The 26,154-nt window shown below is 33.3% G+C and overlaps 2 protein-coding genes across 9 annotated transcripts in view; one reads left to right on the top strand and one right to left on the bottom strand.

Moving 5' to 3' along the window:
- Positions 1-40: 40 nt before the first annotated feature.
- LOC129806650 (nucleolar and coiled-body phosphoprotein 1) lies at positions 41-24,322 on the top strand. 3 transcript variants are annotated; one of them, XM_055855395.1, is made up of 3 exons: positions 41-1,706; positions 6,505-6,727; positions 23,416-24,322. In XM_055855395.1, the coding sequence occupies exons 1-3, from the start codon at positions 141-143 to the stop codon at positions 23,478-23,480; spliced, it is 1,854 nt and encodes a 617-aa protein (XP_055711370.1). In that variant the 5' UTR covers positions 41-140; the 3' UTR covers positions 23,481-24,322. The 3 variants fall into 3 exon arrangements, with proteins under 3 accessions (XP_055711370.1, XP_055711380.1, XP_055711388.1); XM_055855405.1 differs by lacking the exon at positions 23,416-24,322 and adding an exon at positions 9,188-9,249; XM_055855413.1 differs by lacking the exon at positions 23,416-24,322 and having other exon boundaries at positions 41-1,701; positions 6,505-6,807.
- LOC129806660 (cuticlin-4) overlaps positions 6,774-26,154 on the bottom strand; it is a 52,022-nt gene continuing 32,641 nt past the window's right edge. Inside the window, exons 1-5 of one of the 6 annotated variants that reach the window (XR_008752195.1) lie at positions 23,134-23,529; positions 21,687-21,936; positions 15,109-15,576; positions 8,967-10,454; positions 6,774-7,884 (exon numbers count right to left, since the gene is read on the bottom strand). Coding sequence is in view for 4 of the 6 variants with exons in the window: in XM_055855429.1 (XP_055711404.1) it covers positions 9,156-10,454; positions 15,109-15,576; positions 21,687-21,746 (1,827 nt within the window). In the remaining 2 variants the exon portion in view is untranslated. Of the gene's footprint in view, positions 10,455-15,108; positions 15,577-21,686; positions 21,937-23,133; positions 23,530-26,154 lie in introns of those variants that run through there. The other 5 variants (XR_008752193.1, XM_055855453.1, XM_055855448.1 and 2 more) reach the window with 5 other exon arrangements.

Raw genomic sequence — 26,154 nt, 5'->3', positions numbered from 1 at the left:
GTTTTTTGCAAAAACAGGGTTCCGGAATACTTTCGGAGTTGGAGTGCAAAAATTTAGGTTATGTCAGCCTGCTTGGTTACTTTGTTTTTCTCGAGAAAATAGTGCTTTCCTCCGGTTCTTTGTGATTTTTTTGGGTTGAGATGCCTTCTCAGAGACACAGAATTACCAGCAAATCCCAGCCGAAGCAGGAAGTTGAAAAAATCAAGGTAAAAACCGAGCCAATTGATATTCTTCCATTGTCTGAGTATGTGGACGACAGAGTGGAGCTGATCAAACAAGCCTTTCAATGTCTCAATCCTAAAGCTATCAAAAAGATAGCTCCGGACTTCCTCCAGAGCAAACCCATTGAGAAAATCCAGGAACAATGTCTCAATGAGGTATTAGGAATGTCCAAAAAGCGTCTGCTTTCGATTATCAATGCCACAAAATGCCCCACAGATACAGAATCCTCGTCAGATGAGGAAGCTGTGAAGGCTGTAGTGGAGCATATTTCCCTGGATGAGATCTCATCGGAGGATGAACGATCAAAAACAGCGAGCAAGAAGAAGCATAAGAAGACAGAGAAAAAAGCAGAGGAAAAGCCTCCGGAAAAGAAGGAATATTCCGTTTTGGAACTTCTTGAGCTCCAAGCTCGTGCAAGAGCTATTAGATCTCAATTGGCTCTTGAGCCTGTGACTAAAATTGAAATAAAAGAATCCGATGAAGAAGAAGATGAGGAACAACCTCCTCAAATCAAACCATCTCAACCTGCATCTTCAGCACCCCAAGCTCCACCTAAATCCTCAATATCCACCAATACAAATAATCCTGGGAAATCTTCGGGTAGCAAAAAGGCTCCAAAGTTGAAAAGTGTTGTCTCAGAGGTCAATAAACCTGACAAATCAAATGAAAAAGCTAAAGAATCCAATAAAAATGGCTTGGAGAAAGAAAGATCCACTGAGGATTCCCGGAAAAGTTCAGAGAGGCGCATTAAATTGAAGAGAAACTGGAGAAGGAGATCTGGAGATGGTGAAAATAATACAATCGATGGTCATGCAAATATTGTAATAGAAGTGAAGAACACAAAGCAAACGACCCAGGTGCAGCCAGAACCAGAAAGAAGTCCATCTCCTGATGTTCTTCCAATTGTTGCCAGTCCAGAAACTCTCTGTATATCCAGTGACACAGATGAGGAAGTCCCTGCACCTGAGAAAGTCACTGAAAAAAATTCAAAGGAAGATCAAGTGACTCCGGCAAAGGAACCGTCTCCTCAGAAAGAAATTCCAGAGGAACCCCCTAGAGATGATACTCCCGAAGAAGGAGAGGTACTTGATGAACTGGAAATAATGATCCGAGAGGATTATAAGAATCTCGAGGAAACAGCCCAAGAAAAATCACCTCAAAGGGGTGAAAATAAGAAAGAACCGGAAGAAGAAATCGATAGGACAAATACTGAGCAGGAAATGGAGAAGCCAACAGTTGAGGAGGAAAAAGTGGCAACTGAAGAAGATAGGACAGATGATGATTTAAACGATGACTGCATAGAAATTGTCTGCACAGATATTTTGGAGGAAAATCCAGAGCAAAAAGAGGAGTCAGATACTCAAAATAAGACAGAACCGGAAGATGAAATCCTTGAGCTAAATGACTCCAGTGATGAGGACGATCTTCCACTGTCTCAACTCATCGGGGAAAAGGGATCACCATCAAAATCCAAAAACAGTAAGGTATCTTCAAATTTCTTTTATTTTGACTTAAAATTTTAAACATTTTTTGATGAAATTGTAGAAGTTTTATTATTAAGAAAAAATTTCTAATACCTAAACTAAAAAACAGTCTTTACGTAATTAGAATTTATAAGTAAATTAATTGAAATTAAGATTAGCTTTTATTTAACACTTTAAGGACGATTGGGTCACCCGCGACCCAAAAATGATTTTTTTCCTAAAGCCTTCTAAAGCTGTATTTTGCTCTGAAAAGTTAGAAAAAATGACTTTTTCTGATCCTCGATTTTTGATCTTCTCGTCCTTAAAGGGTTAACTAAATGCCTCAACTAACTAACTCATTTATCAAAGTTTTTTTCGCTCTAACATTTTCATGACGTCGCAAACGATTTAAAGTTGAATACGGGTCCCACGAGTCTAAATTCCGAAAGCCAAAATCCTCAAAAGCTAAAATTCTGAATAGGCCAAAATTCCGAATAGGTCAAAACCCCGGAAAGCTGAATCTTGAAAAACTAAAATCCCGAATGTGAAAATTCCGAGCACCAAAATCCCGAAAGGCCCTGAAGTCCGAAAACCGAAATCCTGAATTCTTTAACCTTTAAGGACGATTGGAGCACCGGTGTCCCATAAAGAAAATAATTTTCCCTGACTACCCAAAAGTTATTTTTTTCTCATGTCTGTACATAATAGTAAAGTATAGAAGGTTGAAGGAATTTAGAATATTTTTTGCAAATCTCTAGCTATTTGCTATGTAGTAAATATTTAAGCTCAAAAATGGCAAATTTTTAAATTCTCAAATTCATAATTTATTTTTTATACTTCCAATTTTTTTTTAGCAAAACCCTTTTGGCAATAAAAACTACAATACTCATACGGCTCATACTTAATATTTTTCATTAAAGCGAAAAATATTATTCATTGGTATTGTCAGAAAAATTACTTAAATTTTTGGGCTATTTTTGTCCCTATCGTTCATAGAGTCAAAAAATACACCAAATCAGACAGTTGGACTTTCCAAGGTTAGATGTAAGACTTATCATTGATTATGTTTCTCAATTTAATTTTATTGTTGATTTTCAGTCCGTAAAAATGTCTCGTTGTTAAAGGGTTAAAGTGTCACAGCGTTCACACCTATTCCTAGAATTGTACCCTCACTTCCTGAAGCCAAAAAAAAATTTCCGGATTTTGAAAATTATTCCATGTATACTATCCTCTGTATAATTTCGTCCCTTCGGAATTTTGGCTTTTAGCATTTTGACCCTTCTGACCCATTCGGGATTTTGTGTTTTCAGCTTATTGGTGTTTGGAATTTTGGATTTCGAAATTTTGGCTTTCGGTATTTTGGCGAGCACTGTTTGAATCAAGTGCTCAAAAAAGGGCTTGGAATTAATACAACTGAATTTCGAATAAAAAATAAATATCGGTTCATATCAACGAATTCAAACTTGTCTAAAATTCCAAAAGCTTTCCTAAAAATCCAAATTTGTCGAAATCGGCCAAGAAATATATTCTCTTAAAAAATGGTAGTTAATAATATGAAGATCGAACTATGGTGTGCGTCCTGCAAATTCGTTTATCCTGTAGCTTTGCTAACGATCAAACGATTGGACGGATGAAAAACATGACGTATTTTCTCAGAAATCGTCTGAGTTAGAAAGATTAACCCAAAAACTTTGAATGCATTGGGATTTTGGGGATTTGCAGGTGAAAATTTGGAAAAGTGGGAAGGGTCAAAAAATGAAGTAATTGAGCTGTTAGCGAAGTTCGAGAAATAAATGTGTTAAGACATCTTTTTCTAAATCATTACGAATCACAGTCTATCGTACTCGATTATCTTCAGATATGCAACCACTGTCTTTTGCGCAAAAGGACAATATAGAAATAATTTAGAAAATGAAATTTTTGAAAACACAAAATGTTTCTTCAACTTTCATAGGGAAAGAATAAATTTAAAAAGGTTGAGCTTTTACTTTATGGTGCAATTGTCTTTTTTATTTATTGGAAATGGAATTATTTATTGGAGTTTTATTGGAATTTTAAAGGTGTTCTTTTTTTTATTAAATCTAAAGCATTATATATGTTATTAAAAATCCCAATCTTGTGTTAATAAATGTAAAAAAATCCACCGTGAAACTGAGAATTCTGCTGTAGGGGCGCTATCTTAGCTTTTTTAATCATAGGCCAAATGGCATCCGAAAGAAGTTTATTTCCGTAATATCCTTTACATTCAACACTTTCAACTTTACTACTTCTCGAGTAATAAAATTGTAAATTATTACGGTTTTTAGATTCTAAGATTTATTTAGAATTTTAGGGTAAAAAATTCTAAATCTACGTTTCTGACTGATTCAAGAGTTGTATTTAAATCATTTTTATGATATTAATAAAATATTTTGAAAATAGTAGTCTTAAAAATATAAATTAACAAAAAAAAACAGTTACCTATGAAAACGAGAAAAAGACAAGTGTGTTCTTTTATGAAGAGCTCATTTTAATACAAAATTGCAAATAATTTTCAAGAGCAGAAGATTTGTCGAGCAAAAATAAATACTACAACACATTACAGTTCCAATTCTTTATTTCAATTTACCGAGTGTTCCGAATTGGACTAATTTGCAAATTATCTACTAATATTATTTTTGGTTTTGTCTGAAGGTATGTAATTCATAATATCAATTCTAAAAAAAATATTTTTAAGTGTTGGATCGCTGGATTTTTACTTATTCAGTTATTTTTTAATAACTTAAACAATCTTTTTTATAAAGGTTTCTCAGCAGATCTCCAAAAAGCAATTTTCAATGGGTTATGTCCCAATTAGACTCAGCCTATTTCTCTAGTCTAGAATATTTAACCTGCAAAATTTGGAGATAAACAATTTGCCCAAACTATCATACATTGAAAGTTTAGGATTAGGGATTAGATAGAATCCAGGCGGATATTTTGTCCTTATACGAAAATACCGTTAAATTATTCCTGATTCTTCCTGAATTCCGAAATTCCTGATAAGGGTTTATCCAGATCAAACGTTAAAAAGATCCTAGATAGCGAATTTCTCAACCGAATGGTATCATGTTTGGGAAAGGTCTTGGAATTCCTGACAAGCTTTAGCCAATTCCAATTCTAATAATTTAACTTTGAAAAAAATAGTTATCGGTTATGAACCGTTTCATAACCGATAACTATTTTATTGAAGTTAAATTATATTAGGGAAGAATCACATTGACAGTGAAATGTTCACCGTATTTCGTTAATTTACGTATTTTCATTGCAATTCTTACACAAGTTTTCCATTACCTTATTACCTTATCTTATATTCGGTGGCACTAGGTGAAAATAGAAGAAATAAAACGAAAATGCGATAAACGGTGAGCAAAAAAAACTGTACGAGAAATTAAGTGTACAGTTTTTTTTTACTCACCGTTTATCGCATTTTACTTTTATTTCTTCAATTTTCTTATATTATTTTCATTTAGTGCCACCGAGTATGAGATAAGGTAATACGGTAATGGAAAATTTGTGTAAGAATTGCAATGAAAATGCGTAAATTAAGGAAATACGGTGAGGCTACGGCGAGCAATTCATTGTCAATGTGATTCTTCCTAAAGTGTACTTTGGATACTATTTAGATTAGAGTTTAAAACCGGTTAGGAACCGATAAGTAATTTTTGTCAGAAAATCAATTTTATTACTTGCAATTATTTTGTGGAATCTTTTGAGTGATTTATGATTTGGTTCAAATTGGTTGAAAACCGGTAAACGGTAAATTATGCGAAAGTACTTTTGAGACGTAGCATCTAAGTCACGAGTTCGAGTATTTCCGCAAAACCTGGAACGCTTTGCCATCCCTTTTTCTATATTTTTCAGATTTGGTCAGATCTTGGATCATCTACAAGATCCAGGATCTACTATCTACAAGACCCAAGGGATAGTAGATCCCTGGCATAATTTAGCCCAGTGTTTTATGGACTCTTTTTACAGTCTAACATTTTAGAGATTTTTTTTACGTTCACGACTTTTGTACTTAATGAGGAGCGCCTCAATTAAAAATAATTAGAAACGGTTTTTTTTTTAAATTTTGGAGGCAACCGAACAACTAAGTTAAAAAAATCAGGACGTACCTTTGACGAAGAGATTTCAGATTTGAAATCCTTATAAAGATTCTTTAATAAGTTTTATAATTCCTTGACAACAAGATTTATTTCGTTACACAGAGGGTAAAGGTAGACTTTAAACTTGAGAACTTAAAATGTTAAAAATATTTTGGGGATATTGAAATCTTTGATGATATGTCGCTGTTGTCCTGTAAAACTTTGATGAAGCTCTCTTCGTCAAAACTGTAAAAAAACAAAGAGTAAGGAAAACATTAAAGATAGTTCTTAACCATTGTATTTCAGCAATTTCTTATTTTTAATATATAAATATTACCTTTCATAATATGCAAATATTTAAAAAAAATGTCTGATTCCTAACTTCACCTCCTATATCTTAAGACTTTCACATTACGATCATTATACAAATTTCTTTGATTCCGGGTGCACTTGGAGAAATATGTAGACTTATACTTAATTTCTTCTTAAACTTGTTATAAACATTTAATTAGAAAGACACTCTGAGGGAGTACAATTAACTAAGAATTTGTAATTAAATTTGTTTCAGTCATTAATTTGTATGCTCCAATAAGTCATATTTCATGTTGCATTTTCTCATTATGCTTTTTTTTTCGCGATGTTCTGTAAATTTTTATGATTTTACAATGAAAGAAAAAAAGAGATCATTTACTGGATGTCGATGCGTTTTGCAGATTGAGTCATGGAACTCCAGATGGTTGGAGAGTTCCCGTGTCTCGAAGATCATGGCTACGTCACGTCTGGGAAATTCTGTTCGGCGAAAGATAAAGACGAAGAGTAAGAAGCAAAAGGAGACAGAGGAAAATGAGTCCAATTCAGCGGCAGAGGAGGTTCCAGTGAAGGTGACCGAATCGAGTGTAGAAGTGGGATCAGTGGAGCATTTTCATGAGTTGGCGGGTAAGTGAAAGTGCACATTTTTTTGTGAGAAATAGACACAGGGTGATCCTTATTAATTACATTAAATTTATTTCGTCTTACTTTGTCGTTTATATTTGAAATTTATTTTACATTTTATCCTTCTACGTCTTTTTTTATCATTTAAAATAGTTGTTTTTTATTCGAGATTTTTTTTTCATTAAAAAAAACTTAAGAGACAGGAAGGGTGATGTTTTCGTGTGGATAGATTTTTTCTTAATGCAATTTGAGACAGTCGTAAGAGAATGAAGAAGAAACTGGAGGATTTTTGAGTGCTTTGCTTGAATTATTACAATAAAATAAATATTACAAAAATAGGGTTTTTTTTCTTTACCTTATACAAGAAGCTTATAATACATTTTTTTAAATCATTTCTAAATTCAATGATAAAATTAAAAGAAGAAAATAAAAATGATGCCAGAAAGATGATGCGAGAAAATAGTAAATTGAGATGTAGAATATGTTTTTAGTATAATAAAGAATGTGTGGTGAAATGTGGGTTAAAAAAAATAATTTAAATAATTTATATTTTATTCAATATAATTAAAAGTTAAAAAAAAAATGTAGAAATGGAATGTGCATGATATAGTTTTCTTCTTTACAAAATACTCTTAAACAATTGTATATGTCTCTCTTTTATACAATTAGCAAATAGATTTTTTTTGTTTATTTCTTAATTATTATTAAGACTAAGGAGAAATAAATGAAATACATATACTTAGGTTCGATATGGATGTAGCTAAATTTGCGAAAAGTGAATAAAATTGATTGTTTTTTTTTAAAGCATATTGCAAGATAGCGAGTGCACTTTATAAAAAAAAAGAATGCTTTTTTGAGCAGAGCATATTTGGCTACAACCGTACCATTCCTCTGAAGAGAGAATAATTTTGTTTATATATTAAAAAGGATTTTCATGTTTTCTTTTTATCTAAAAAAAAAAATTAATTGTCTCATTCGTAAGGAAGAAAACTTGAGTGAAAAGTCACTTTTCTTTTACTACAGTTCTCAAGAAATCAATCACAATTTGGTATAACAGCATTCCATTCAATCGTTTTTTTCTTGTTTTTTTCTATATACTCTTTTATTTATTTATTTATTTTTATTAAACTTACTGTGGTGTCTTCTCGGGAAGAATGTCACTGAAATGATATTGTGAATTAAATTTGTCGTGTTGTGGTTTTTTTTGTGTTGCGTATAGAGGAAGTGTGCCAAATTTCGGCCAGCTTCTAATTTCGGCCACTTTGAGTGTAATTTCGGCCATGAAAATAAATTAATTAAAATTATATATGTTATCTTCGAATAGTCAATGAATTCATTTTGCTTTTAAATATTTATTCATTTTAGGATGTATTAACACAAAGACCATTAAATTTTAGGTATAATTTAAATTTAAATTGCGTTGTAAAAACTCAGTGTAGAAAGAGTCTTACAAAAAAATGTGACAGATCGATTGTGTTTCTAGCAGTCTTGTGATTTGTGGTGAAGTGCAGAAGGTTTTTCTTGGGTGTTTTTCAAGAAAATTGATTAATTTTCATTAAAGATTGTTTCTGTTTATGTTCATAGTGAATCAATCTTTAAATTTCGGGTAAAATTTCCCAGCTGGATCCTGTATTTCGCGTAAAAAAGTATATAACTTTGCGAGCGTCTCTCCGGTGATGTAGTGTTGCCTATTCCGGCAACATCTTTTGCTTTCCTAAATTTCTTATTCATTTTGTGTTTTTTTTTTCAATTTCTGAGTTCTACATTGTCTACAATATGATGTGGAAAAGGCCTTGGAAGAGTTCAGGAAGGGCAAATTTCTACGGGAATCTGCGCGTAAATTTGGGATGCTACTCTTCAGGTCTTCAGGACAAATTACACGGAAAATCTCAAGGCTTGTGGGTCATATAAACGTATCAAAGTAAATATTAAACTCTTTTCGATTGACGTTTTGAAATTTTCTATTCGTTGCGTCACAAAAGGTGGTCAAATAAAAGGTGGTCGAAATTTCACTCAAAGTGGCCGGAATAATACTCAAAGCAATGTCCATATTATTAATAATTTTTCAAAATTTTATGAAGTGATTTAAAGAAAACAAAAATGATAAACTAGTTTTCAAGGTTCCACACAACCCTCCCGAAAAGGAAGTAACAAAAAATATCAATATGTATTAAAAATATAGCATTTCAAACTTAGGACTTCAGTGCTTATATGCAAATATGCCGAAATTTGGCACACTTACCCTAGTTCTTGTTTCAATCGTTCAACCAAAATAATTTTGGTTGATTTTTTGTTTTGTGAATTGTAATCTATATATAAATATAATATTTAAAAGAAACTATACAAAATGGAAGAGTGTCAATGGATGAAGGAGAGATGATGATTGATGCTTGGTTGGAGTCAGGAAAGGGGGACTTTGTTGTGTGTGTTTTTAGTTAACTTTCACAAATTCCGACACATAAGCTGTTGCTGCGGATTTGCGATCAAAATGACGAACACGGACGAAGAGGAAGGCAGCCACGAGGGAAGCGACCGCCAGGACTAGTAACAGCATGACGAGGCCTCCAACGAAGCTGGGCACAGACATGCAAATTGTTTCGGGGTCCACCGTACGGGCAGACTGAATGACCACTGTTTCGTTGCCAGGGGCACTATTGAGGGCAAAATTGACATCTCCAGGAGCCACAACCTGGATGATTCGACTTGTGTTGACGTCTGTCATCTCTTGGGCTTCTCGTTTGTAGATTCGCGGTGTGATGACAACGTCCATTGTTTCACGACGTCGTCGGACACCACGGAGGTCATCGAGATTTTCAACACTACGCGGCCGGCCGCCCAGTGTTACAAGATTCCCACCAGCATCCACGAGATCATCTTTCCTCTTCACAGTACTGTACCCAGAGTGACCTGGTGGAGGTGGTGGGGGCAGATTGATGTCATTCTGACTCACATTTGGTTCCTGTTGATTCACATCCTGTTGCTGTGGATTCTCATTTTGATTGCCCTGGGACTGTGGAGAACCATTCTGGTTGCCAGTTTGAGCCTGTGGCGGTGGAATGACGTCAGCCTGGTTCTCGGAATAGGCACCGGAGGCGTCGGCTGGATGCCGTGGATCAGGATAGGCGGGCGGAAGGCCATATTCACCACCAAGAGCACCAGCATAGTCACCTAAACCTGGAACACCATATTCTCCGCTAATTCCAGCAGCAGGAAGATGATGCTCATACCCACCGAGTCCGCCATGATGGCCACATTTGGGCTCTGGGCAGTTGTATCGGCACACCTGGATGACACACTGGAAGTGGACATTCATGGAATCGGGGAATTTGAAGGCCTGGAAGTAGGCGAAGGACACCACACTCGCAGATGGTCCAAAGTTCTTGATTTTCTGGAATTTGCTCATAATTTTCGGTCGTACAACACAGCCATGTTGATCTACCAGCTGAATGGGAGCTCTCTTGCCATCGTGAGCCACACAATTTCGCACCAGCATGTCGAATTTGTTCTCATCATCCTTAATTGCCAATACCATGGTCATGGTTTGGCCAATTTTCACGATACCCGACACCTCGGACGCCCATGGACCCTTGCCCACTTGGATTTGCATCCAACATTGCAGATTGTCTCCCAGGAAGTTCGCTGTGACAGCATGTAGCATGTCCACTTGGAAGGGCCGGAAGGTGACGGCTTTTTCATAAAAGTCGTACCATGTGCATCGAAGTTTTCGAGCCTGAAAAGCAATTTCAAAAAAATGTATTAAGAAAGGCTGGAATTTAGTAGCGAACCTAAGTTCCGGCCAGCTTGCAATTCCGGCAACATTTTTATTCCTCGAATTTCCATGACGTTCTAGTTTTTATATACTCTATAGAGATTATACAATGCAAAAGAAAAACAAAAAATGTAATTTCGACAAACGAGATGACGTGAAACAGACATTGGAAGAAATCCCGAAGGGTTAGAAACTATGAGAATAAAGGTGGCCGAAATAGGCCACCAATGCTCTGTCTACATTTTTATTCATTTTAAAATGTACTGAGAATGATTTTAGAGAAAATAAAGACGATAAATTGTTTCCAAGTTTCCAAGCAACACTCCTTAAGAAAAAGGAATAAAAAAAATCAATTTTTATTAAAAATATTACATTTCCAATTTGATATTTTGGCGCTTGCATGCAACTATGCCGAAATTTGGCACACTTACCCTAATTATTTTTTTTAATAATATTACTTTAGATTTCTAAGTGTAACGTAAGAAATCATTTAACCTGATGAAAAAATACTTTATTCTATGAAATTAAATATTATTGCAGAGATAATTAAGAAGAATAAGAATAATAAGATTGACTCCTTTCTGCCTCCAAATACACAATAGCTTCCGATAAACAAGAAACCGGCAGAGGCCAAAAGTCGGAAATTTGAGAAACTTTAAGTTCAAAACATGAATTTGGCGAAACCAGGGGATAACTCATGTCAGGGAACTCGAGCGAATATGGCTAGTAAACCTACACAGAAAAAAATATTTTGTAAAAATGTTCGTAAATGTTTGTGAATTCCTATGGGGGAGTTATGAAATGCTCGTGAATCGTATAACCCACAAACATGTTCGTAAAAGTTTGTACTTTTTTCACAAACTTTGTTCGTAACTTGATCACTTGACGATCATTTTTTGTACTTTTACAAACATTTGTTCGTAAATGTTCGTAAACACACAAAAAATGTTCGTAAAATTTTGTCATTTGTTCGTAAATGTTTGTTTTCCTGTTGAACATTTTACGAACATTTACGAGCAAATGTTTGTAAAAGTACAAAAAATGTTCGTCAAATGATCGTGTTACGAACAATGTTTTTGAAAAAGTACAAACTTTTACGAACTTGTTTGTGGGTTATACGAAACACGAACATTTCATAACTCCCCCATAGAAATTCACAAATATTTACGAACATTTTTACAAATTTTTTTTGTGTATAAGGAACCCAGAAATCCGGAGATTCCATACATTTTTTAAATAACTGGGGGAACTCATACATTTTTTTTAAGCGAACGCACAGGGAACCCAGGGAACTCATGTATATTTTAGAGAACCCACGGGGAACTTACACGAGCCCGATGAGGAATCTACACATTTCTCTGATGGGAACCCGATGAACATATACATTCTTTCAGGAAACTTACGGGGTGCCCAAATATAATATTTTTTTAGGTGACCCATATGTATTTTCAGGGAACCTGGGGAAGGAATCTATATATTTCTTCTTGAAACCGTGGAAACCCATATTTTTATTTAATCTACGGGAAACTGGAAAGTCAAGCCGCTCTAATTGCTTATGAGTTGCCCCTTGGGCAAAATTGAAATTTGTTAGTTATATCTAGATTTTCGAGCATGAATACACCTTTTAACACTTAAGAAACCCCGCTATTGTTAGAAAATAACATCATTCCTAATAGAATTTACGGAAGAAAGCTATGAGATCGTATCAGAAATTGGGTAACTGTATCAAATTTCGGCCAGATTGCAATTTCGGCCAGATTGCAATTTCGGCCAGATTGCAATTTCGGCCACTTCTTAAGTTTTTTAAATTTCCATGAATTATTGATTTTTTATACTCTAAAAATTATAAAATGTTGAAAAAACAAAAATATCTCTTCGATGAACGTGATAACGTGAAAAAGACTTGGAAGAATTCCGGAATGGCAAGGCACTATGAGAATCAAGGTGTTCGAAATATTACCCAAAGTTATATCTATATTATTTTCATTTTAAAAAGTATTAGGAATGATTTTAGAGAAAACAAAAACGTTAAACTATTTATAAGATTTTAAGCAGCACTCCTTAAAAAGAAGTAATAAAAAAATCAATTTGTATTAAAAATATTACATTTCAAACTTAAGACTTGGGTGCTTACATGCAGCTATGCCGAAATTGGTATTATGGTACGGTTACTCTATCTTAAATAGAACGCACTGTATGAATTAACTGAACAAACAGAACTGATAAGTTTGCATAGGGGACAATAGGGCAATTCTCAAATATATGACATCTCTTTTTTTTTAAATTGCTAATTTGGGACTGGTGCCTCACTCTTCTCTATTAAAACTTTACTTCTGTGCTTTTAAAATTTGAAATAGTTCATTCTTTGATACGACCTCAACACTTTCGTACGCAGATTAGGGGAAAGCTCCCATGCTTGATACTGTAAAATGATGTCCAAGGTTTGTGATTTTTTTCTGAATAACACACAAACCGAAGCGATTCTTAAACTATGACAAAAAAATGTCTCACTTATTAGGTTCATAATCCCACCTCAAATAGTTCCTGAAAAACCTTAGATTTTCCTCAAGAAGAAAATGGAAATTCAGTGGCGATTTTTATACAAGTTGGGTCCGGGGCCTTCCTGTATAAAAATTGATTCGACAATTCGGAGGCCCATTTTGACTATAAAAATTTCACCGGATACAAAAAATTGCACATCAATATTTAGACGGAACTCTAATCTATCTGCTTAAATCGTTTGTACGACTGATTGTTTTAATATCACTTTTATGTAATTTTTCTGAGCCATGTTTTTATGACATTAGGGCGATAGCGAAAACCATTTTTTTCACTTTGAGTCCATGAAAATGTCACTCTGCAACCTTAAAATTCACGCAACAGAGTTGAAGGCTATGTCAATTGTCGATAAAATTGGAGGATTACAATAGGTGTAATTATGAAAGAATCACATCTAATTATAGAGTTACCACATTTAAATTATCATTCATGGACACTTCTTAAAATATAGGATGGATACAGGTAAAATTTATGAATTTGTCACCACTCTCAAAAACAGTGTCCCCAAGTAAAAATATTTTTACATAAATATTAATACTGATGAACCCTCTATGTGCCTATGATAGTAGTTTTCCTGAACAGCGACATTAATTAAGAAATACTTATGAAATATCATGTATCGAAATTACAGTTTTGGACCTATTTTTGATTTTTGCTTCGTGAAACTAGGAAAAAAGAGCTGGGATCCTAATTTTTTAGGAAATGTGAGGCTTAGCACCAGCTATTAAAATATATTGCTAAGAGTCACAACTATTGATTAACACAAGAAAAAATAGTTATTATCAAGCTTGGATCATATCAAGCATGGGGACTTTCCCCTACATAAGGATTCTCACGATCTTTTACAAATGGAGGCGTGCCACTCATGCTCAAGAAACTGAGTATCAACAAATTTCAGTTCTGACAAACTCAAGTTTTTTTTATTTAAAAAATATTCTTTCATTATGTGTTATTTTATAAAACTTTCTTAAAAAATATTGGGTGTACAAAAAAGTTCTCACTGTTCACCGATAGATGATGCTGTGAAAGTCTGTACGTACTGGCGGTATTTGTAATCAAAATGATTCTTTATCAATAGATTGTAATTGGTAGTATATTTGTTTTGGAAAAGTGTAAACAACATATTATTTCTTCATAAAATTTAAAATGACGAATGACGGGGCGAAATCTGTGGCTGAAGCACATAGAAATCTTGTAAAGACTTACGGCGACCATGCTCCATCAGAAACAACATGCAGAGATTGGTTTAGACGCTTCAAAAGGAATAACTTACATATTATATACAATATATGTAACTTATACACATTATATGTATATATAGAATATATATAATATGGACAATATTTTGAATGAAATAATATTTTTTAATTTTCTTTAATAAAACTTGAATTTTCACAAAAAAACAGCGAGAACTTTTTTGTACACCTAATATAATATTTAAAATTGTCACTGTATATACTTTTACTTAAAATTTTCACGATTACGCATGGGAAAATATCAATTTTTGTAATAATGATTTCTTTTATTGATATAAATATAAATTAAAACAATAACGTATATTCTGTCCAACATTAAAGTTCAATCAAAATCTTATTTGAAAAAAAAAACAATTATGTAGCATCCAAGATTTGACTTGTGAAATTTTAAAATATTCTTTCACTCATTTATGCTTCTGTCACAAAAAGAGTAATAAAAAATGATTCTTAGGAATCTCACCTAAAATTTAGTATATGAGATCGGGCGCATTATCATACTCTTAGTATATGGAGCAAATAATATTTGTGTACTTATTCCAAAAATTACTATAGGAAGGAGGACCTATCCATAATTTAGTTTAAATCCACATTTGTTTTGTCTATCAAAACCATATCACGTTAAAGCTTAGCTTCCTTTAGAAATATGCGAAAAAATAGCGTTTTCTATGTAGCCCTATATACCTCCCCCTCTACATGATAATATTTCTTTTTGAAAATGAAAGTGCCGGGAAAGTCCTGGCTCTTAGTTCACTACTGCTGTAATTAGAAAACTGAGTAAAAAGTACAAATAAATAGATTACCTGATCCCAGACTTCTTGGACATATGGATCATACTGGATGATAATGGTATTCTCAACGTAGCTGCCTGAAGGCGTAGGACCTCCGTAGGCACCAGCATTGTGATTTGCCGAACTGGACATGCCACAGCTGTTGAGAAAGATCTCAAAGGTGGCACTTAAATGCCCAGTACCGGGCTTTAGGTGTACACAATGTGGATCACTGTAGAAACCTTTGGAGAAGATCATCCCGTAGAAGGGACGATCGAACTCAATGTTTACCCTCATATGGGTCTTTTCACACTGCACTTGCAAGTGCTTGATCTGTGGACTGTCGTTGGAGGATGACAGTGGCCATGGATCATCTGATACATCATTGTTGCCTGGATTTATCAGTCCAGGTGTTCCATAGATGGCTGATGGGGCTGGTGGTCCGTAGACTGCTCTGTGTTCCAATGGTAATGCAGCTGAATCTACATCACCGTGTGTATTCTGCAAAAATAATTGTGCACAACATTTAGATCATAAGATTGCCAAATTGCTATATAGAGAGCAATTAAATCGATAGTCTATTGGTCTATTTAGTTAAATGTGGACCACCTTGAAATAACACTTTCCAAGATGTTTCGCATTAGGTGAAAGTATGCGGAAAATCAATTTGTTGCAAATATATTGTTTGAAAACGATCACATAGAAGAACTTTTGATGCATGGAATGGTTGTACTATTTATATTGTGTTGGAATTTTCAAGTATTTCTCTCTCAACTTGACCCCAAAAATTATGATCAAAATCTGGCATGTCATATGCATGTTGAGATGAAAAATCTACCACAAATTCCAATATAATACATAATTGAATATTCAAGGTGATTTCTGAGCCTCTAGGTTATGCAGAGAAATTTCTGATTCTTGATGCTTTCTTGGAAAACAATTATTTTTCAGGTATCGAAAGTAGCTTTTAGGTTGTGATTTTAAACAGAAGGAGTTGGAGATGTGGGTGTAACTAGTAATATCATGATTTTCTGGCATCATTTTTGCTTTTGAATTACTTTTGCGGTTGATTCTGGGGCGCATATAATCCATTTATCTGATGAGGAATATCTTCACCTTCGAATGATATGTAAAATTTTGGATTTTTAATCTTTTAACTTTAAGGCGATATGGGGCTACTTTGAGCTGTGGGGCTGCATTGATATACAATTTTTTTTCAAATATTTCTACAGGAAATCGAGCTTTAATGTAATGTTATTTAGCTCTACAAAACAATTGTGGAACTAAATAAAATAATGGTAAGGCACAGATAATTTAGAAATACGTGAAAAATCGTACTATATCAATGTAACCCCACCTCCCCCTAAATAGGTTTTAAATTAATAAATTTATTTTTATGAGCATGAATATCCATTATTATTCATGATTATCCTTTAAATAATCTGTTATAAAGAATTTCAAAACTATTTTTTTGTTCAATTTTTTTAGTTTTAACTTTATACATATTTCTTCATTACTTTGCTACAAAATGTTGCAAAAAATTAATATGATAGTGATTGTTTTGTAAAAACGAAAAACGAGAAAAGAAAAAGTTAGGATAATAATTTAAAAAGCTTCTCAAGAGAATACCGAAATCTTGAAATCTATATTTTTTTGCCTTACTAGAACCGAATAAACCGAGAAATTGACGAGTTTTGAAGAATTTTAGATGTAAAATCATATGCGAGTTACTTAAATTAGAAATAAAACTGTCTTTTCTTCTCTCTTTCTCTTTAGAATAACGCTCACGAAACCAATACATCAATTAAATTCTAATTCTCTTTTTCCAAGATAATCTAAAAAAAATCTTACATAAAGATTAAAACGGTCTTCAGACTAGAGATTCAGCCCAGTTCTCATAGGTCCCAAAATTACAAATGACAAGCAATATTATTATTTTTCTCAGAATCTAATACGCCATTATCTTTAATAATCCAATTCTAAATTAAATTTTTCCAAAAAAAATTGATTGATAAGAAATTAGAGCAGTTAGGCCATATGGTTAAGTCTTAGGTCCGAAGCCCGCATAAGTTTTTACAAAACGGAACGTTTTTTCAGTATCAATTGTGGCTTAATTTTATCGTTTTTAGTATATGCACTTTATGACGAACCTTTGTTTTTTTCGATTATCCCGGAAAAATATGATTCCTTTTGACTTAAAAATAAAGATATTTCCTATTTTCCCTTAGTAGATCCTCATAACTTTAATTACAAGATTAGTAAAAAAAATGATACCAGTATGGTAAAAGGCGTGAAAGAATTCGTGATGATTCGTGTAACGATTTTTTTCGGGAATGGAATATTCATGGAAGCCGGAACTTCAAAATTTTTGCAATTCGAGATATCAAATGGACCACGATAACCTTTCAAAATTTTCTCAAGTGATAGAGAGTCTGCTGTATGATATAAGTGTTCTGGGATTGAATCTTTTTTCATTTTATTTAATGTTCAAAGGAATGGAATTGACAAACTACATCCTTGTATAAAAAAATTTGCGTTTAAAAATATCGCTTAGGAGAAGTCGTAGTTCCTCTACGAGATATTGTAATATACACTGAGAGAAATCCGAAAAAGTTAAAATAACATTCCGGAAATGTTTATTTTACCCTGCAGTATTGATCCGAAATCAGTGTAAATATTATGCTTTTTAGGTGTATTAGGGTTTAAAGTTACCCTTTTTCATGTTAATTCTACCCTTAAAAAGGTGTAAAATTAATATTAAAAAATATTGATATATTTTTACACTTAAAAAGTGTTAAAGTTATGAGGGAAAAAAGTTAATCACGCCCTCGTTTTTTTTTCGGTATACTATCATATTAGGGGAGACAGGAGCAGAACGAGCCAGCAAATTAAATTTATCTTTGCTAATAATTTATGAAAATTTGTTTAAATTAAACTGATAAATATTTTAATGGATAGAAAGGGAGTTAATTACTCTGAATAAATAATAGTTCGCTCAATATTCTTTCTAAGAAAAACTACAACACCCCACTACCTATTGCCTTAGACACACTTATGACTTAAACCGAGAGACGGCTTAATGTAATTAAAATCAAGATAATGATCAGATTGCATTTCCATCAGCTTCTGATTAATCTGTAAACCGGGAAACGGCTTAGTTAGTGGGAAAATGATAAGAATTTATTCAAATCATTATTTTGATTCTAATTACGTAAAGCCGTCTCTCGGCTTAAATCGTAATTGTGTCTGGACTAATTCTATACATGGATAATTTTGCCCCGGTGTCCCCTATTATAATAGTATCGTAGGTGGAGATGAGTGCTAATCTTCTGTTCATAAGGTTTTCTTTGATTCTAGGACTTAAGGATAGTCTTCAATGATCGGACGTGGCCAATAGGATCGTTGAAGATTATCCTTAAGTGTTAGAATTAAAGAGAAGCTTACGAATAGGATTGTGGTAAAGTGACCCCCGGAGGGAAGGCAAAGTCACTGCGATAAAATTAGACAAAATTAGTTATTGCTTATTTAATTTCATAATAGTATGTTTTATCAAAAAATTAACCATGGTCAATATCAATTATTTCATACAACACGCCATTTTCCCTTAAGGGGTTACATGGGTCTCTCAGGTCAAAAAAATCATTTATTTTTTTATTTTCTTTTATTTTATAGCATAACATTTGAAAAATATTTTCAGAAAATTTCAAGTCAATCGGAGTAAAACTCTCGGAGATAGAGCAGTTTTAATTATGCATTCCGCCCACGCGCGCATATTGTTGTAAATCTTTAAACGCGTTTTTCTCAAAACACCGTTTTACAATGCGGTAGTCAAGATTACTCAGAGTCTACTGAACCAATCTTTCTGAAATTTTGCATACTTGTTTTGAGAAGTATTATCTAGTGTTTGAACGAAGGATTTGCACTTCCTTTAATCAGAACTATTTTTACAATACAAAATGTGTTGAAAAATAGGGTGAAATTGATACTTTTTTACAAAAACTTTAGCCAAAAATCCAAATTTTGTTTTTTTTTTTCAAAAATCTTTCGTTCATCCAGAGGTCCAATTAATCCTCTAACAGAGTATATTTGGTGTTTTGATTTCTGATGAACCTACTGCGAGAAATCCTGCCTACCGCAAGGTCTGTTTTTTGAACAATGGTTCTGAAAATCAGATAGGGAAAGTACACTCCCTTGGAATGTTGTTCATGCCTTTGAATAATGTGAATTTTCTTTTAGTTTTCTTAAGAGTTTTACACATTTCTATTAAATATTAGTTGGCTTATCATCAATTGTTGATAATTCCGTGATAATTTAGTGTAAATCTCTTCCGAAAAACAAAACAAATTTACATTATTCGAAGACATGAACGTTCGAAGGGAGAACACTTTCCCCTACTAACGGTCAAATTTTCAAAATTTTTCTTTTTTTTATTTTGTTCTAAAGTTACTCTTTTGTATCTCAAAAGTTGGAATTTCTAAAATATTTTCTACACAATAAATTATTATCAGAAAAAAGGCCTATTTTTTGACTTGAGAGACCCATGTAACCCCTTAATCCAAGATACTCTCTGGTCTTTTATAGATAGACGCAGACCTAAGATATCATACTCTGACAAAAAATCTAAGGGTTAATGGCTGAGGCTTAATGCGTTTTTAAGTTCAGACCTAAGGTTTATTAATATGGCTTATGGCTTAACGATTTAATAGGCAAAATTTTAGGGAAAATTTTTACTATTCTGATGATCGTATAATCAGTTAACATAGGCTAATTTATTGTTTCTTTACTTGTAAAATTAATTTTCCGTCGATTTTTGGGCAATAAATAAAATTATCCAGTGGATCTATGACCTGTAGGGGAATTCTGTAATTTTCGTGGCATTGTCACGCGTGAGTTCGAAACCTGACAATGCTAATCGAGCTTTTTTTGTCATATCATATGAGTTCGAAAATGCAATTCATTGATTTTTTAATGAAATCCCTATATTTGATGATTTTATGAAAATACAGTACGTCTTGATTGATTTGTTTAACAAAATTCATTGTCATTTGAATTACCAGAAATCTCAAATATGTGACTTCTGACAATGTCACGTGAGCTGAAATGGCAATATCACGGCTACAGAATCACATTTTCGAAAAAAGCTCTTCTAAGATTCGAACCCAATTTGTCATATGGCATTGCCAGAGCGTTACAGAATTTCCCTCCTGGTAATAAGAATAAATTATGTCACATTTTTTTTCAAAGAAAATTACATTGTAAAATAATCTTTAGTTTATGACATGTTTTATATTTTGCGAAAGTGTTTAAGAGTGCCAGATTAGTCAAATATTTAGACAAATGGAGAATATAGAAAGTGAAGATATTTGAGAAAATACCCCCGAAAAAAAACACAATAGCTCAAAAACTGACCTACAATTATTTACAAAAGCTTTCGTTCAAATAATTGGATTATGTAAATCAAGCATAACGCCCTAAAATCCGTATTACACACAGAAATGTGAGAATCGGCACAATTTTTGGATTGTTAATAAGTGAAATATATTTGCAAAATAAAGGAAAAAAATGAGCCAAGTCAAAATTGTGAAGTGTGATAACGGTCTGAGAGTCAATTTGTGTTTTACTTGAGTGTACAATTAAATCGCGCGCAAATTTACTTCTATCTGTTCTGCTTTTATTTTTACACGCCGCAAATTGCATTTATATGGCGCAAGCACGCAAACTGACTTCTGGCACAATATTCACATGAAAAAAAGAAGTGAGAAAGACATTACAGAAGTCATTGGAAGAATTTTTGCCCATATTGGAAAGACACTGGGTAACAGTTGATTGATGATGGCAATCACAGATATGTATAAACTCGTGAGATAAAAAGTTGATCAACAAAAAAAGGTCGATATAAATAGCATCGGAAATTCGTCGAATGGATATGTAAATTAATTTTAGGCGCATGGTTTTTTTTATCAATTCCACAATGGTCCATTGAGGAAAATTTTTTTTTGGCTAATGAAGAAAGAGAGAGAGAAAGGGCACCCGCGACATGAAGATTAATATATAATTTAATCTATTTAGAGTCAAAGAAAAAGAAGTCCAAAATGCAGGTCATATAATATTAGAGAGGGAGATGGAAAGTTGGGGCGCCGGAGAGAAACGTGATAAAAACATTGCTTAATGATAATGATAGTGGTTGTTGAAGAAAATCACCGCTAAACAATGTTACAAGAGAGTAAGTTCTCTCAAGGAGAAAGAACATTGGAAGAAGAGGTACAAAAAAAAATCGCGCATCTTATAAAAATAATTTGTTAATTTGTAGTAATAGCAAGGGGGAAAGAAAAAAGAGTGTTTTTTTTTCTTCTTTTTCCAATGCAAGAAGGTGGTCGCTCAGATGGAATACCATCATCTGTTCATTGACTTGAATGATAGGCACTGCCCATAGAGGAAATTTTTCAATAATTAAACACTTTATTTAGCTCAAAGAGAAGCAACACACATGTGATGTACCGAAAGGATGAGCTAATATATTAAAAATGGTGCAAGCAATTACAGTTCAAGTGTTATGAAAAGCAATTATTATTATATTGAAGTTATAATGGAGAAATGATTTTATAACTCACCTGTAATGTACTTAATACAATAGCCAAAACCGCGAGCACTTGTCGCGTTCGCCAACCCATTATTTGCACCTTGAATCCTCAAGTTCACACTCAAATCCTCTGAGTCGATTTTGACTCCCGAAATTATACAAAAAAAAAGAGAGTCTCCACTAATTCCTTATACTAGGAATTTTTTAGGAACCTATACTGGAAATGGGACGATAATTTACTGCAATCTCTCTTCCCCTTTATATATTCGTTGTTGTTGTGTCTGCAAGAGGAATGGCATAAAAATTCCAGCATTAGTGACATTATGTGAAATATTTTCCTTAGGAATGCTATTTTTTTTCTCTTTTATGAAATTGCACAAATTTTCTAAATATTTAACACTTTTAATTTCATTTTTAAATGAAAATCAGTTTAACTGATACAATTAGATCACAATATGTGGTCTATTTTAGAACAAACGAATCACTTTCGTTGATTTTCGCGTGGTGTCGTGTGTGCGTTCGGGTGTATTCGCAGAATGATGATCATTAATTTAAATTTAAATCGACTTAACGACACAGTTCTGCATCGTTGCAGAAAAATTTCACATTACACCTTCATTTCACCGAATTTTTTTTTTGTAATATGAGATCTTTAGCACTTGGAGGAACTGTATTTCGCTTGATGAAAGTTCACTTGATTGTTAAATGCTGCGGAAAGTCCAGAAAAATAAATTTCACAAATTGCCTCAAGAAGTAAGAAGAAGAAAAAAAAAACAGTTAATGATGTGTGGCTGTTGATGATGGAACCTTTTGGGGGAACAAAATAATAATAATAATAATAATGAAAAAAAAAGAGATCAGCATGTGCTTTCATTTTCATCGTGGGAATTTCCATGATAAGAAAAATAAGAATTTGAAATTCTTGCAATGCACTAAACTAGAAGAAAAACACGTCTCTCTTCAACGCATTTTATTGTGGTGTGTGGTTGGGCTTTTAGCACCTGCACAGGAAGTGGGTCAAATATTTCAAGAAATTCGCATATTCAGAAAATAACATTTCGTTAGCGGGAGAAACTGACACAAAAGATTATTTCTGTGACTTGTTTTCTAAAACTGTTTTTTTTTCTCTTCATCAATAATCTTAATGCCAGGTTAATGTGTGAAAAAATTTGTGTGGGGATTGATGATCACATCGCGATCAACGATGAAGATGCGATAATGTACGTGTATAAGATGATAAATTTGCATTGTACAAGTTGAATAAAATTTTGTGCCCAGGGCATGCCACATGGTGCAGTTTGGACGTATAAATATATATGCTCTTGTATGGATAATTCGAATAATTGTTTCTCAATTGGTTATTAAAAGATATTAATGCTTGGCGGCTCTTGTCTAAGAAGCGCAGTCAGATTGAATTGGGAAAGTATGTCATTGAGTATATTCGGGAAATGAACTTGAATGAAAAATTACCACTTTACCACTTTCTTTTGTCGTGCTTTTTTTTAATCTCTCTTGTGCTTCCACTTCTTTCACCTCTAGGGTCCCCTATGTGATCAATCAGATCAATTGTTTTAGCATTTCAATGTCAGGATTTTTTAATCCAATAGCTTTCCTATAATCCTTTGGCATTTTTGTTGATCACAACTATCGAACACATCACTTGATCACTCTTGAAAAATTATTTTTGATATAATAAGAATCACTGTGGGAAGGGATTGATTGAGTGCCTTTTTTTTTTGGGGGGTGATTTTTCTTTGTAGAAAAACCACAAGAGAGTGATAAAAATGAGGAAAAATCGCGAAAACCGTGTACGAAAAAGCGCTAAACCCGTAATCCCGTTCGTGATGTTGGAATCCAAATTGGACGAGGCTGAGTGTGCTGCATTAAAGACCGTTTTATCACCAAAGCAACGAGACGCAGAGAACGTGTTTGCTATAACCAACATATAATCCGGATTTGGTTGAGGAGGCACAACCGTGCGCCAAAGAGTGGTTTGAATGCACGTTATCCGATCGCCGTTCGTGGTACAACTGAATGGCCAGTGCTACAAACACCATCCGCAGAGCGCGCTATGGTGAGAGATGAGAGATCAAGTTGTGAAGAGATGGGCCTTGCATATATATATGCAACCTTCTTGGGAATCACATGAAAAGAATACAAACCAAGTCATGGGCAAATGGAGAGTGGCCTCGAGAGTGTGATGTTCTCTCATTTTCTCAGGAAGAGATAGTTGTGGCCCCATGAGAGAGTGGAGAAAAGAAGTTTTTTTTTTTTTTTAACATCGAAGAAGAAGAAAAAAATGTGATTCTGCTTTGGCGCGCGCCCGAGCTCAAATTCAAGAGACTCTCCCCAACAAAGCACTTACCTCGCGGTATACCTTCTTATAACCATCAGGTGAGCCAAGGTGAGAGAGAACGAGAGATGTATATGGATAACTCATATGGCGAGAACGGTGTTCCATTAACCTACTGATACAGAACCATCCAACAAAACCAACATAACTTCTTCTGCGCTGCTTCATGGTCTTGGTCGTCTTCGTCGTCATCGTCATCTTTGGAAGTAGCAGGTTTGTCATTATTTTACAACATCATTTTTTTTGTTCCCTTATATCTTGTAATTGCCAATCGATAAAAATACATTTAACTCTTGAGAGAGCATCAACTTTAACACATTGTCCAACAAAGGAAATTTAATTATCAACACGACCTGGCGATCTTGCTCTTTTTTTTTTGTTTTCATCTTACCGATCAACGGCCACAAAAAAAATTATTAACACGGGCTACAATTTCAAAATTTTCTAATTCAATATCATATGCGCGCACACGCAGCGTTTTAAAATTGGTGAAAATACAAGAGAAGAAAATTTAATAGAAATTATTCCACCGTGTCAGTTTAGAGATTGTGTTTTAAAAGCTCATCTTCTTTGCAAATCTTTTCAGAATAATGAGAGAAAGAAGTGTATAAAAAAAAATGGAATTGCGAATTAAAATGTATTAATTGAGAATTGTAAGAGAGATGGTTAGAAGATATCTCTTGGATATTTTTCCTTCCCCCCAAAGAGAGTTGAGGAAGGAAAGAAAAGTGTATTAGATGGTGTAACGGATTATTTATTTCAGCAAATATGAATTTCACAGTTGAAAGAAATATATGTATCGCTTTAAAGAAGTTGGCTCTATATACGGTACATTTCAACTCAATTCTCTCTTTCTGATATTGTTTATTATCAATATATAGTGAGATGCTTTTATTGTTACTTACGCGATGTGCACATTAATGATTAATTGTGCGTAATTGAGTCAATTGAATGTGTATGGGAGTAAAAGAGTAATTATCTACAATTAATCCATGTGTTTTACTATTGTAAATCATATTCATTTAATATCTTTGCAACAAAGTTCAAATTAGATTTTTAAGTATAATCTATTGCAGAATGCGTTTGATATAATTTACATATTGCAATTTTCCAGATAGAAGTCTTATGAATCTTTTATGCAATTATTATTAACAATAGTTAATTTATGATAGTTATGTATTAAAAGATTTTTTAAATTTTTATTTTTAAATTAATTTATTTTATTTTTTATATTTTATTTTATTTATATTTATTTTATTTATAATTTATTTTAAATTATTTATTTTTAAATTAGCAGTGATCTCAATAGATTGGGAATGATTTGTGGTCGGAATCTGTACTATAAAATGTGATTAGAGGAAATGTACCAAATTTCGGACAGCTTGCAATTTCGACCACTTGTTTTGTTCCTCAAATTTCCATGAATTTTTAGTTTTTTATACTCTAGAAATTATTAAATGTAAAAAGAACACAAAAATGTCGCTTGGACGAACGTGATGATGTGAAAAAGACTTTAGATGAATCCTTGAAAGGCAAAGAACTATGAGAATTAAGGTGGTCGAAATATTACCCAAAGTTATATAGGGTCAAAGGAACACCTCTTCGACAGGGAACCCCTATTGACACTTTTGTCAAAATCTTAAAATTTATTTAAAGTATCTAATAAAATGTAAATTATGACGTTTTTTCCTTATGTCTAACGCACAATAACTTTTGTTTAGTAAACATGTTTTTGACATTTCAATGAGAGTGAGTGAGATCTAGATTTAGTCATCTCGCTCATTCTCATGCGAAATGTTGAAAACATGTTTACAAACAAAAGTTATTGTGCGCTGGTCTTTAATCTACGTTTTTTGATAAGGATAGGTGTTCAAATTTTGTATTCAAAATGGCACAGACTAGGGTGTCAATAGGTCCTGAAACGACTCCTTAAAGTGTCAATAGGTATTCCTTTCACCCTATAGTTTTCATATTAAAAAGCATTGAGAATTGATTTAGAGAAAACAAAGGCGATAAACTATCTCTACAATTTTTCAAGCAACACTCTTTAAAAAGAAGTAACAAAACAGATCAATTTCTGTTAAATATATTACTTTTCAAACTTCAGACTTTGGCGCTTACATGCAACTGCCGAAATTGTCCTAAA

Source organism: Phlebotomus papatasi, chromosome 1 (genome assembly GCF_024763615.1).
Source record: "Phlebotomus papatasi isolate M1 chromosome 1, Ppap_2.1, whole genome shotgun sequence".
NCBI classification, from domain to species: Eukaryota; Metazoa; Arthropoda; class Insecta; order Diptera; family Psychodidae; genus Phlebotomus; species Phlebotomus papatasi.
The sequence above is the reverse complement of the archived record's forward strand: the minus strand, read 5'-3'. Positions and strand labels throughout refer to the sequence as shown.